Source organism: Gymnogyps californianus, unplaced genomic scaffold, assembly GCF_018139145.2.
Source record: "Gymnogyps californianus isolate 813 unplaced genomic scaffold, ASM1813914v2 HiC_scaffold_70, whole genome shotgun sequence".
Taxonomy (NCBI): Eukaryota; Metazoa; Chordata; class Aves; order Accipitriformes; family Cathartidae; genus Gymnogyps; species Gymnogyps californianus.
In genome coordinates this window covers 191,067-204,381 of record NW_026114463.1, presented here as the reverse complement: position 1 = coordinate 204,381, position 13,315 = coordinate 191,067, and the positions used below count along the sequence as shown (strand labels likewise).

At 40.0% G+C, this 13,315-nt stretch overlaps 1 protein-coding gene across 1 annotated transcript in view; it reads right to left on the bottom strand.

Annotated features, from left to right (window-relative positions):
* Positions 1-237: 237 nt before the first annotated feature.
* Positions 238-13,315, bottom strand: part of LOC127029098 (ankyrin repeat domain-containing protein 55-like) — a 70,575-nt gene continuing 57,497 nt past the window's right edge. Inside the window, 1 exon segment of the mRNA XM_050914739.1 lies at positions 238-506. Coding sequence (XP_050770696.1) covers positions 238-506 — 269 coding nt within the window.

The following is a 13,315-nucleotide window of genomic DNA, read 5'->3' as shown; positions in this document are numbered from 1 at the left end:
CAGCACATTAAATACTGATTTAGTAATTCTGTTATAAACTAAAACTATAATGAAAATGCCTATATAAATACACAGTGCAGCTTTTGTGATGTGCTACCCTTTCTTGGTTTTTGTTCATTTACACTCCAGTTCACAAGAGCATCATTAGTGCAAATTAATGAGATTTTACTGTACAGTTATCTTGTAACAAGCTCTTAGATATATTTGAACTGATGTGTTTGAGGCCAGTGTAATGAGTTAATTTTCAGCATCTGGTTTGGTGAGAGATTTCTCAAGCTCTCCTGCAGGCTTAGATTTCTTCTGGCTTAGGATAGCAGGTAGGACATGACTTGGTTTCAGAGGCTCTCCTGATAGACCAGGCAAGAAAGAATATAGCAAATGACTCTGAGAATGTCCCCTTTTCTGAGATCTGGAGGATGGGGCTGGTGGGAGAATAACTGCACCAGTCCTTAGGGAATTTAAAGGCAGGGACTTAAACTTCTTAGCACCCTGAGACGGTAGCTGAACTAGAGGAAAAAGAAAAAGAGAGAAAGAGTGCACAGAAAGTGAGAAGCATGACATTTTTACAAATGAGTTTGCTACTTTATTTGAACTGTTGTTTGTTTGTATTGTGTTGTGTGTACTCAAACCTGCATTTGAAAAATGTGATCAAAATATGAATAAAAAATCCCTAAAGCCTGGCAGGGCTAATCTTCAGCTGAAGAAAACAATTACAGTGTTAAATGATTTACTTCATGTTTGGTGATCAATAAGAGTTGATAAGTTCAAAGGTTTACTTTTGATAAGCAGTGAATCTATAGTTTGTCTGAAGGAGACTTGGTCTGTCTGGAGAGGTTTCCACAAGACATTTTTTTCATAAAAAAATACAGGCTGACTGAAACAAATGTTCCATGGGAATATATTAGTTTTAACAAAACTTTTGTGGGGGGATGCTCTATTACCCAGGGTAAATTCTGGTCAAAATCTTAGAAAGTTGAAATGGAAGAACCTGGGACACTGTGTCTGGGTTGTTCTAGGCACAGTCAATCATGAAGATAAGTCCACACATGTGCTCTGCAAGTCACAGGCCACAAAAGTAGCCCAATACCCTGTAGCACACTAAGACCCCCATTGAAACACAAGAGCCACAGCTGTTTCATGTCTCATGTTAACAGTTTTGTAAGAAACTGTGGTTTTAGATCATCCTTAATCTCCACCTCACACTCAGCAGTGTAACAGTGTTTGTGCTTTAGAGTTAATGCAGTTCTGTGTCTTCTCTAAATTCAAATCCTCAAGCTCCTTCACTCAGGCAACTTGCTAACTAATTTCCTGTTTTTAAAAGGAGAATTCAAAACCTTAACTGTAGACCTATTTTTCTTTGCCTTGGAATTTATTATGAATTGCATCAGCTTCTTTTAATTTAATTTCTTTGTATACAAACAGTTCAGGTTTTTCAGTCTAGCCATATCAAGAGTTCCCTACTATAGTTAACGCCATCCTTGTTTTGGCTACAGAATCTTCCTTGCTATTTTTCACATTTATTTTTCCTTGGTTGCATTCTCATTCCATCTGTGATTTCCCTCCATCTGCATCTGTTGTGATGAAGATATGAGAGGCTATTAACATTTGCCTCTGAGATATTCTAGTTTCAGTTTCATCCTACTAGTCATGGTGTTGCGAATTAATCTGATAAAATAATGATAAAATAATCAAAATTTGATTCTACATATATAGAAGAGTTATAAAGCATAGGTTTGTTAAGTTTGAAACAATTAACTATAGAAACTTCACTAGAAATTAATGGCTTTTTGTTTTGTTTTAAGAAACTAAGGAGATTGTCATGGATACCAGTTAAATATCAAGGATTCCAATCAGCAGAGCTAAATGAAATTGACCAATGATTGTTTTAGGGTAAGAATATTGATAAGGTTATATAACTAATAAAACCAATCATAGTAAAAGTTAAATTTAATAGTGAGCATATTATGCATTTTTTTATGTAAAAGATTTAACATTGATTTGTAAGTATCAGAGAAGGGGTCGTGAAGTGCCTAAAACAATGGAATACTAGAAACAATGGGGCTATTAAGGTAGGAACGATGCGAGACTTGAAGCATCAGTGACCCTACCAACATATGGCATTGTGAAGCTGCCTCAGAGTAGAAACCAAAGTGAATGATAGTCTGCTTTGTTAACGGTCCATGAAGGACCGCTTAGTGTTGCCAAGTTTAAGTGAACTTAAGGGAAAGGTAATTCCGGCAGGGGGAGATCACGACCACCGACTCAAGAAACCCACCGACCCAAAAGGTTAAGGAAGTAAAGGGCTCAAAAATCGTAGTGGGCATGCGCAGTAATTTACATGGTAGGCGAGGGAATTTTAACCAATCATTTAATAGACTAACTGAATATGTATTGAATGATTAAATGTTAATATCTCGTGTATAAAAAGTGATGGATTTTGATGTGAAGGTGAACACGGTTTGGCGGGGCTATCCCCCATGTTCCCAGCGCTGAATAAAGGAGTGCCTGCTTATCTGCATCTCATTGGTGTTGATAAGTTCTTTTCGTCTCGTTTGGTGACAATGGCAGCCTCCAGAAGGTTATTTGGATTCTCTATCTATTTTGGTGGCCTCATCCTTTGAAACTAACCACAAATGCTTCCTAGTGGTCAGGTATTAAAAACCATTCTCTGAGCCAACCACTTGTCCTCAGATTGGTATCATGTTTGTGTCCTGATTCTTTACATGCAGGAAGAATCCTGCTATAAAGCACTCTGCTCAGAAGGTGACCATCTCAGCCTGGCATTATCATTCCATTTCCTAGTCAACTCCAATGAAAACCTGTCTTCATGTTTGTATTTTTCCCAGCAGCCCCTTTGATTATTCCCTTTTCATAATCTTTGACAGAAATTTTCCTGGTGCAGGTTCAGGGAAATTCTACAGAAATGAGGAATGGAGAAGAGTATTCTCTCTTAATCCTATGAAAATGCACCTGTGATAAGCTGGACCTTACAAGTCAATTTTAATCTTAAAAAAAAACCCAAAACAAACTAAACATTCAACACACTTGAGGAACTCATAGGTAGAATAGTGGATAGAGTGTCTTGAGGGCTGTAGAATAAAAAAGACAAGAAAAGAGGACTTAAGGAATTTCAGATCAGTTAACCTAACTTTCATACCTAAAATCCTGCCTGCACTTGGTGTTTCTCAGAAGTGAATCTTTGAACCTACAAAGTCTGCCTTCTCACTGCTCATCAAGCAACATCAAAAAGAATCACTGGGACACTGGCTCAGTGGATGCAGAAGTGAGAAATTATGTAGTTTTAACAAGGAAGAATTATTAACTTTGTCACAAATTTTCATTAAAAAATAAGGTAGATCCATTACTATAATGTGGACACACACCTGATGAAAAAAAGGCACTCAAGGTGTAATTATTTCCTGGAGAACAGGTTTACAATGTGAAATGACCTTGATAAATTGGAGAAATGTTAAGAAATTCAGATAATGAAACTCAGCAAAGGCAGATGCAAACCACTACACTTAGGAAGAAAAAAAAAAAAATCCCAAACCACCAAAAGTCCAAATGCAAGATGGGGAATAACTGGCTAGAGGAGTAAGAGTCCTGCAGGTATCTGGGGACACAGACTGTGCCTGAGTCAGAAATATATTGAAGTTCAAACAGAACCTTGCAGCTTCCGTGCCTTGGCAAAGCAGCAGCACACCAGTCTTGTCATGCAAGCCCTTCTGTGTCTGTAGATTTACCTAGTATATAATTAAGTAGTCAGAAATTTGCCCTGTTGAAAACAAATGTTACCTCTCTAATGTCTTCAGTGGGCATTGGATGAGCTTTGCATCTATGTATTTTTTTACTATATACACATTGTGCAAAAGAGGCTGAAGTTCTTGCCATATTCCCCTGTACCATATGCCATATACTCATTTCATCATTCATTATTTATTTATCAGGAGCAGTAATTCTCTAAGACTCACTAGGTATCTATTTGGGGCAAAGCAGAATCTTTATAGAGAGGATTTAAAATTTTGGTAGATTTTTTTTTTCTTTTCAGGATAATTTCAGTACAATTCAAGTTGCGATGGCTTGAGCAGGCAGTGTTGTACTAGAGCTGCCTGGCCTCTGGCAATGTAGTGTAATTCACAGGTCATATTCAAGGTTCATTCATGTTCAGAAGTTCAGGAAATGGCTTAGTTCTCCTTTCCAAGAAAAAAAAAAGTACCATTAATACTTTGCTTTAGTTTGTATTGAATTTGTGTGAATCAGGGCTAAGTACAATAAATGAGCCCATTTGTTTTCCAGCACATGATAGAATGCTTTTGAGTTCATTGAAATTTTGGTGTGAGAACCAATGCATATTGAGAGGCTCACTCATTTCCCTCTTTGGAGCATAGGCATATGTTCATGCATTCAAAATTTACATCTGTGTAAAAAATCTCCAGAACACTTTAGCTATTAGATAAGCCCTTAATGATGGATTTAAGTAGGGCAAAAGCAGTTTAGTTTAACTTCACCCTCATGACTGGGTAGCCATCACAAACCCATGCTCCTTCAAAGAAGGAAAAAACAGCATCCAAACATCAATACTTTCCACCTAGTCCTACATACTATACTCAGGATCTTCAGTTTAGGATATTTGATAAGGATTTCAGGACTGGGACATGGATGGCTTTGAAATAATACATTTAATGACAAGTATTAGTATTTGTATTGAAACACACAAGCCTGGACCCAGCACTGGGGTCTGTGAGAGACAGAACCCTTAAGGCTCGTTGCCGTACATTCAGAAGCTATATACGGCAAAACTACCAGTAATTATTCATATTCAGAGGGCAGAGTCAGCTACCCAAGAATAAGCGATACTATAAGAGCTACTAATTCAGGGAGCCTTTTTCACTCGGCAGTGACTCTTGACTGGCTGCTATTACAAACTGCAGCAACAAGAATAAGCCTGTCAGGGAGGCATTGCCCAAGGAGTATGTGCTACCCAGCAGAAGGGATGGCTCTTAGACTCTCTTCCTTTACAAGCAGTGGACTATGGTGGCCCTCTGCAGAGAGGAGGGTGCTTTGTGGAATCCTTTGCTGTTAACTTGAGAAAGGAGAAACTTCAAATCATGATGAATAACAGCAAAACCAACCACTGATTCCCAGAAAATATTGTTTAATGACCTGTAGAAATAGATCTTTTTTTTTGTTTGTTCAACCGCACTATGGCTTCAGACCTTCTAAGCCACATGAAGAAGTGAGAGCAGCAGAGAGTTCTCTAGAAGTCCCATATTTGTTTGGAAAATGATTCTGGCATTGTGTGAGTGGTGCATGATAGTTGTAAGCCTGTTGTCCAGGGGTCCTTGGGAGAGTCGCATGATGAAATATGAAGGGTGTGCTGGGGGCGGAGCAGCAGCATGCAGAATAACAGATGCCAGGCTGTGCTGAGGCTACTCAGGAAGCCATGTGAGGGACCTCTTTGGCCCTGGGAACATCTGGAGGGTGGGAGTTTATAAACTATGGTTTAAAGTCACTCAAGTACTCTTTTCCTAGGCTACTGTTTCATTCCTATTATCCTCTTTCTAACTTGTATTTTTAAATGTTTTTGCTTAGAGGTTAAAGCATCTCTTCCTTTTTTCATTGCTCTTCCTTTTCTGGGAGATGTTTCTTCTTTCTGTTAATCTCTGACTAGTTTCAGTTCTCTTTCTAATTTATGCTTATTTTATCCTTCTAGCTTCCTGGTTGGTTTTTTTTTTTTCACTGGTTTTGTTGCATGTTTTTAACACACATCTTGTGTAACAAAAATATTAGAAAAACACAAATGTTTATACTCAAGCTTCGTTGCTGGAGCCATTTGCCTGGATAAAGGCTGTGTCCATAACAGTAATATTTTTAGGGCTGAATGGAGGGTGAGTGACATCTTGGCTCTGAAACAGTTATTTGGAAAGCTCCAGGATCAAATGTGTCATTTGTGTTAACAAAGAAGAAATGTAATCTATTTTGCAAATAACTTTGCTTTTGTGTTATTGGCTTGAACCAATGTTCAAGCACTAATGGTGTCACCGAAATTCGGGAATCAAACTCTTTAACACAGTCTTAAAGAGCAGGCATTACTTTATTCGGCGCCGGGTGCATGGGGGATCGCTCCACCTAACACGCACACCGCATATTATATCAGCCACCCTTTATGTGGCTCTTCAATATACATATGTATTACATTTCCCGAAATGATCGTACATATTCACTACATTTCCCAGAACTAATTACAATATCTGCATAGTCATCATGCGCAAAAACAGAGGTCAGCCAGCAGACACAGTGAGGAAGAGTATCTCCTTCATCCAGAGACCCCTGATGACCACCCGGAGACATAAACAGACATGCGCAAGAGACATTTGCATATGATAATGAGTTCCCGGAAATCTGGTGAATACGTATAATGAGTTCCTGGAAATCTGATGAATATGTATGTATAAGCTTGTATATAAACTATGCAATTAACCTGACCGGACACACACAATAGGAGGAGATATCCCCTGTGCATCCAGCGCTGCAATAAAGAATACCTACTTAATAGTGCCTAGACTATTGAGTCTTTGATTTCAGCCTTTCACGGCAACACTATCAAATTTGAAGAATGAACACCAATATGTAAAAAGCTAAGAGCATTTAGGGAATTCAAACTAAGTTTTAAGATCTTACCTTCTCTTTTCCAATGATGTCTAGAAGCCTTCCTGGAGTGGCACGTAGTATATTACAGCCATACATTACCTGATGAATTGAATGGCCAGTTTGTGTACTTCCCTAAATCACAACAGGCCTTATACAAGTTCTAGTATATATTAAAAAAATGGATTAATTATTTAAGTATGTAAACTCTATTATTTCATGAAAATATGTAAAAATCATCAGATTTACCATAAAACAGCTTACTTTGAGTGGTTCAATTCCTTCACCACACAGCACAGCTTATAACCAAAACCAGGACCCAAGACCAAGAACTCACTCACTGTAAGCTCAAAGTTCCCATTCATACTACATATTAGAGGCTGCACAGGTAGCTTACTTGGAAAGAACACTGCATTTCATCTGCATTCTTTCCTCTCCCTTCAACTGAGATACAACTCTGCAGTAAGAGCCAAAATGGTGTTAGACATTGTTCCCTTTTATATGGCATGCTTAGAAAAACCAACTGCAAAGAGCCACGTGGCGCGCGCCCATCACTGGAGGATTACCACGCTCGTCGTCGACGCCGCGGGATCCAAGGGTGGTGACTATCTCTTTTCTTTTCCCCCTCTTTCTTTTTCTTTCTCTCTTTTCTCTCTTCTTGTGAACGTTTTGCTGCAACCCACGCTGCCCACCGTTACGCCTTCCACAGTTTGGATTGTTCAAATAAAGCATTCAAAGTGATCATTTGGTGTCCTTTCACCTTAATTTAGCCCGGGGGGATCCCAGAACCTCTATGACCCTCTGGTCTGTCCGGTCTGGGTTGTAACACTGCTTGTCAAGGTCCGTTCGGATCTCTCAAGTTTACAGGACAATGTACTCTGTGAATTAAACTTTATTTCATGAGCTCATTAAGAAATACAATAAACTAACAGGGGCTCAGTCCCCTTTTGCCCAGACTAGTGTGAGAAATGTGAATGTGATTCGTGTGAGTAAAAACAGAATAGAAGAGGGAGGATTGGTTCATGTAGATATGAAGACATAGTTGAGTGAAAGCACCATTGTTTTAATGCAACTGCGGACCCTGACGGGGAAGATTGTGTAATCGCAAACTGCAGAAGTTCCTTTATCTATGGGGTTGTAAGTTTCTAAGTGGTACAAGCTTAAAACCCGTTGGGGGATGATTGATTACCAGAAGGAATGACAGAAGACACGCGCTGCACAAGATAAGAAGGCGAAGAGTTCAACCTTAAAAATCTGTATAAAGGTCGCTGAGGAAGACTCTTACTTCATCCCAAGACCCCCGCCCAAGACCACCAAGAGGCAGTGCGCATGTGAAAGGGACTTGCAAAGCTCATTTTAATACGAAGCGAAGGACAATTTGCATATCGCATCACCCTGTTAAATATGTAAGAGTATAGACTATAAACGCTATATGCTGCTGTCTGTAGGTGTGCGTGTTGGTAGAGCCCAGGCTCCCCGCGCACCCAGCGCTGTTTGCTTGCCTTTATTCGCTAATAAACCAAGTTCCTGTTAACGTATTATTTCGGGACTCGGTCATTTATCACAATTTGGGGGCTCGTCCGGGATGGTCTTGGTTCCTGAATTCTGACTTGATCTAGGGGGGGCACCCCACCATTTGGTGGCTCCTGTTTGGGTCAGGTCGGGACCAACGCCATCCTGAACCTGAATAGAGGCAAGCAAAAGAATTCGATTTTTGGAGCTCCCTTGCTGGTTGCGGCAGTTGATTTTGCCCGTAATTCTGCGCGCGAAGACCCGAACGAAGACGACGGAGTCGTGAGTATTAAAGGCGTATACCGTTCGGTTGGGTGGGATTCGGTTGCCTGTGTGTGAAGAGTGTGATTGAGACGGAACGTAGTTCCGAAGCGAGTGCAGAGGTCTTCTAACCGCGGTTCCAATCTCCCGCGAGGGACTTGGCCGGTGAAGGACCGAAGCGATTCCTATAGGATTCGTGGGCGGGTGATAGGTCCTAAGCCCCCTGCAAGACACTCTTGTTAAGGCAACCAAGGGCTGTAGGAATTGCCACGGTAAAATTCCTACATGGGCCAAATAAAATCTAAGACCCAGGACCAGAAGAAAGGGAGCGAATTACCAGACATACCACTAGAAAGTCCATTAGGGATAATGATTAGAAATTGGAATAATAGGGGCCCCAGAAAAGGAAAAAGCAAATTAAAAATGGTTCAATATTGTATGGTAGAGTGGCCGAAGGAGCCTTTAAAACCACATGTTTTTTGGCCTGTTTTTGGATCTTTTGAGGACTGGGTCTGCCAAGCCTTAAATATATATGTTAATACAAAGGAACCTTTTAGTCAAGAGGAAAGTGATTATGCAGGATTATGGATTAGGACTTCACGTCCTTTTCCCGCCTCGATACTTGCATTAAAGGCAGATGAAAAGCCTGAGGAGGAAGAAAAAGAGAAAGAAAAAGGAAAAAATAATGATGAATGGGAGCCGCTAGATAACATACCACCACCGTATAATCCACCCCTGGCAGCTCCGCACCCGGTGATGGTACCACCCCCTCCTCCGGCGCCGACAGCTCCCAGATCGGATCTGCCACCAGCTGCACGTACACGAAGTAGAACTGCCGCTCCTGAAGGAACTGTTTTATACCCCCTAAGGGAAGTACCCCTTGGAGGAAATCAGGGAGGCATTGGATTTGTAGCTGTACCACTAAGTACTACAGATATGAGAAACTTCAAAAAGGAAATGGGGACTTTATTAGATGATCCTCTAGGAGTGGCCGAAAAACTAGATCAATTCCTAAGTCCTAATACCTATACCTGGGAAGAAATGCAGTCCATTTTAGGGATTTTATTTACTACTGAGGAAAAGGGAATGATCAGACAGGCTGGAATGAGAATTTGGGAAAGACAGAATCAGGCAGGACCCCCGGCGGACCAGAAATGGCCAAACGTGGATCCTCACTGGGATCATCAACAACCCCAGGGGAGAAAACAACAATTGAGGTGGACCGTGCTACCACAGGGGTTTACAGAATCACCTAATCTGTTTGGACAAACATTAGAAACAATTTTACAAGATTTCACTATACCCAGGGAGGTAAAGTTATTACAATATGTAGATGACCTATTGATAGCAGGGGAAACTGAGGAAGAAACCCGAAAGGCTACTATTGAACTATTAAATTTCCTGGGAGAAAAGGGATTAAAGGTGTCCCGGTCAAAATTGCAATTTACAGAACAAGAAGTGAGATATTTAGGGCATTGGTTAAGTAAAGGAAAAAAAGAAATTAGACCCTGACAGAATATCTGGGATTTTAGCCCTGAGACCCCCAAAAACTAAAAAGGAAATAAGACAAGTATTGGGATTATTAGGGTATTGCAGACCATGGCTTGAAGGCTATAGTGAAAAGGTAAAATTTCTATATGAGAAATTGACTAATAACCAGTTTAAGTGGTATGTGGAAGATGATAAAAAGTTTGAAGAAATTAAAAGGACACTTGTGGAAGCACCTGTGTTGAGCCTTCCAGAGCTGGAAAAACCTTTTTATCTATTTGTAAATACATCCAATCAAACAGCATATGGAGTTCTCACTCAAGACTGGGCAGGGATTAAAAAGCCTGTAGGATACTTGTCTAAATTACTTGATCCAGTAAGTAGAGGATGGCCTGCTTGTCTCCAGGCCTTGGTTGCTACAGCACTATTAATAGAAGAAGCTAGGAAAATTACTTTTAGCACCCCTTTGAAGGTATTTACCCCACACAATGTTAGGGGAGTTCTCCAACAAAAAGCTGAAAAATGGCTAACGGATAGCAGAATTTTAAAGTATGAGACCATATTGATTAACTCTCCAGATTTAGAGCTAAAAGTTACTTCTGCTCAAAGTCCAGCACAATTTTTGTTCAGAGAACCGTCAGAAAAGTTGCAACATGATTGCTTAGAAGTAATCGAAGTTCAAACTAAAGTGAGACCGGATTTAAAGGAAACTGAACTAAGAAAAGGAGAAAAATTGTTTGTAGATGGATCTTCCCGAATAGTTGAAGGGAAAAGAAAATCAGGGTATGCAATAATAAATAAAGATTTAGAGATTGTGGAATCAGGACCTTTAAGTCCAGCATGGTCAGCTCAAGCTTGTGAGTTATATGCTCTATACAGAGCTTTAGAATTATTAAAGGGAAAAAGCGGAACAATATTCACGGACTCTAAATATGCATTTGGAGTGGTCCACACTTTTGGAAAAATATGGGAAGAAAGAGGCCTAATTAATACTCAAGGGAAGAATCTAATACATCAAGAATTAATAATAAAAATTTTAAAAATGTTAAGGGAACCAAAAGAGATAGCAGTAGTACATATAAGAGGACATCAAAAAGGGTTAGATTATCAGACTAGGGGAAACAATCTCGCAGATAAAGAAGCCCAGGAGGCAGCTTTAAGGGCTCCGATTGTTCGGGTTAATAAAATACAAACAAACAAACAAAAGAGGATACAAGTGAGGAGGAACGAGAAAGTGAAAAGAAGTATACCCCTGAGGAAATAACAAGACTTGAGAAAATAGGGGCAAAATTCGAACAAGGAAAATGGACACTGCCCGATGGCAGAGAAATGTTGCCAAAGGCTTATGCTAGACAGATTTTGGAGCGTTTACATGTACAAACACATTGGGGTACAAGAGCATTAAGTGATCATTTTCTTAAACAATTTGGCTGTATTGGAATCTTTGAAATAGCTAAACAGATTACACAAGGTTGCTTGACTTGTCACAAAGTAAACAAGAAAGTGTTCCGACAAGTGGCAGCAGGGGGAAGAAGAACAGCTTATAGACCTTTTGAGAGAATACAAGTTGATTTTACTAAACTCCCTGAAGTTGGAAGGTTGAAATATCTATTGGTAATAGTAAACCATTTAACACAATGGGTAGAAGCCTACCCTGTGACACGAGCTACAGCACAAATGGTAGTGAAAATTTTATTAGAACACTTAATACCTAGATATGAGATAATCCAGTACATTGATTCTGACCAAGGCACTCATTTTACTTCCAAAATAATAAAGCTGCTATGTCAATCCTTAGGTATCAGGTGGGAATACCACACCCCATGGCATCCACAAAGCTCGGGAAAAGTAGAGAGAATGAATCAAACAATAAAACAACAACTGGCCAAGTTAATGATTGAAACACAGATGCCTTGGACAAAATGCCTATCATTGGCACTTCTAAATATAAGAACAAAACCCCATAGTGAGACTGGATTATCACCCTATGAAATGCTATATGGCATGCCCTACTCTCAGGGGATGCCACTTGGAAATAATATAGTAGAAGATCATGATGTTCAGAAATATATAATTATTTTGGGAAAAAACGTTGAAAAAAATTAAGAAAAATAGGAATGTTAGCTCAAACACCACCCCTGGGATTTGCAATCCATCAGTTGAAGCCTAGGGACAGGGTGTTGATAAAAACATGGAAAGAAGAAACTTTATCCCCTCTTTGGGAGGGACCTTATCTTGTTTTGTTAACCACAAATACCGCTGTCCGAACTGCGGAAAAAGGGTGGACCCACGTATCGCGAGTCAAGGGTCCAATAAAGGAGTGGAAGGTAACATCGGAGCCAGGAGAGACTAAGCTAATCATAAGACGAACCTGAAGATCCGGACAACGAAAAGAAGACTGGACCTATAGACAGCTTCCTTTAAACCAGGCAAACTCTGTCTGGATTAATTTATGTCAATTGAAGTTAGAGAAAGTCTTTATACATGGTTCCAAATACCACGGGGATGTAAGGTGAAACAGGTATACTTTATTCCTTGGAGGGAAGAAAGAATACCTCAACTAACAGGGGGAGCAGGCTGTTATAAAATCACGGGAGTCCCAAAAATTTTTCCCTTGGCCTGTGATTTAAAAAAAGAAATACCGGGATTTCCTAGATCAATAATCCCACCTGAAATCCCATGCATTGAACACCTTGATTTGGGTCATCTATGTTGGATAGTCTGTAGATGCTGGAATTGTAACCGAAAATGGTCTTGTGTATCGTTTAACAAACAACCATACTGCAAAAAGTGCAGAAACCCTAATTCACTCCCTACAAGGGAACAAATAAGACAAGTCGAAATTCTTAAACTGTTTTGCGGCTGGGAATTGCTTTTACCTGAAACATGGGAAGTATTTGAGAACGATTGGTATCGGGTTTTGGCCAAGTGTGCTAAAGAATTTGCATGGAAGAGGGCCCAGCAAAAATATTAAATAACAGAATAAGAGCAGGGTCAATCTCTAAATTATAAATCAAAAATTAAACTAACTATTGGAACATAGCATACAAGTGACTAAAGGGTTTGAGAAGCCCCAACTTTGGTCTCAAAGTAATCTAAAGGAGTCACCTGATACTAAAAGGAAAGAGGGCAAGACCGGAGTGGGAACCGGTATTGCGGCTGTAGAAGTCTGCCAAGGGCTGCAACCCCTTTGGGCTGTGACTGCCGAATACTATGGCCCTGTCCGGACCTCTTTTGATTATACTTGGGGTAAACTCCTTAACTTTGGCCACGACAAATAACTGCAGTCTATGTGTGACGACCACTAGGAGGGGGAAGATAAGCTCCCAAACCTTGGTTTATCACACTATCTATGACTGCAAAGGCAAAAAAAAAATGGGAACTGTATTCATAATTCGACCCAGTA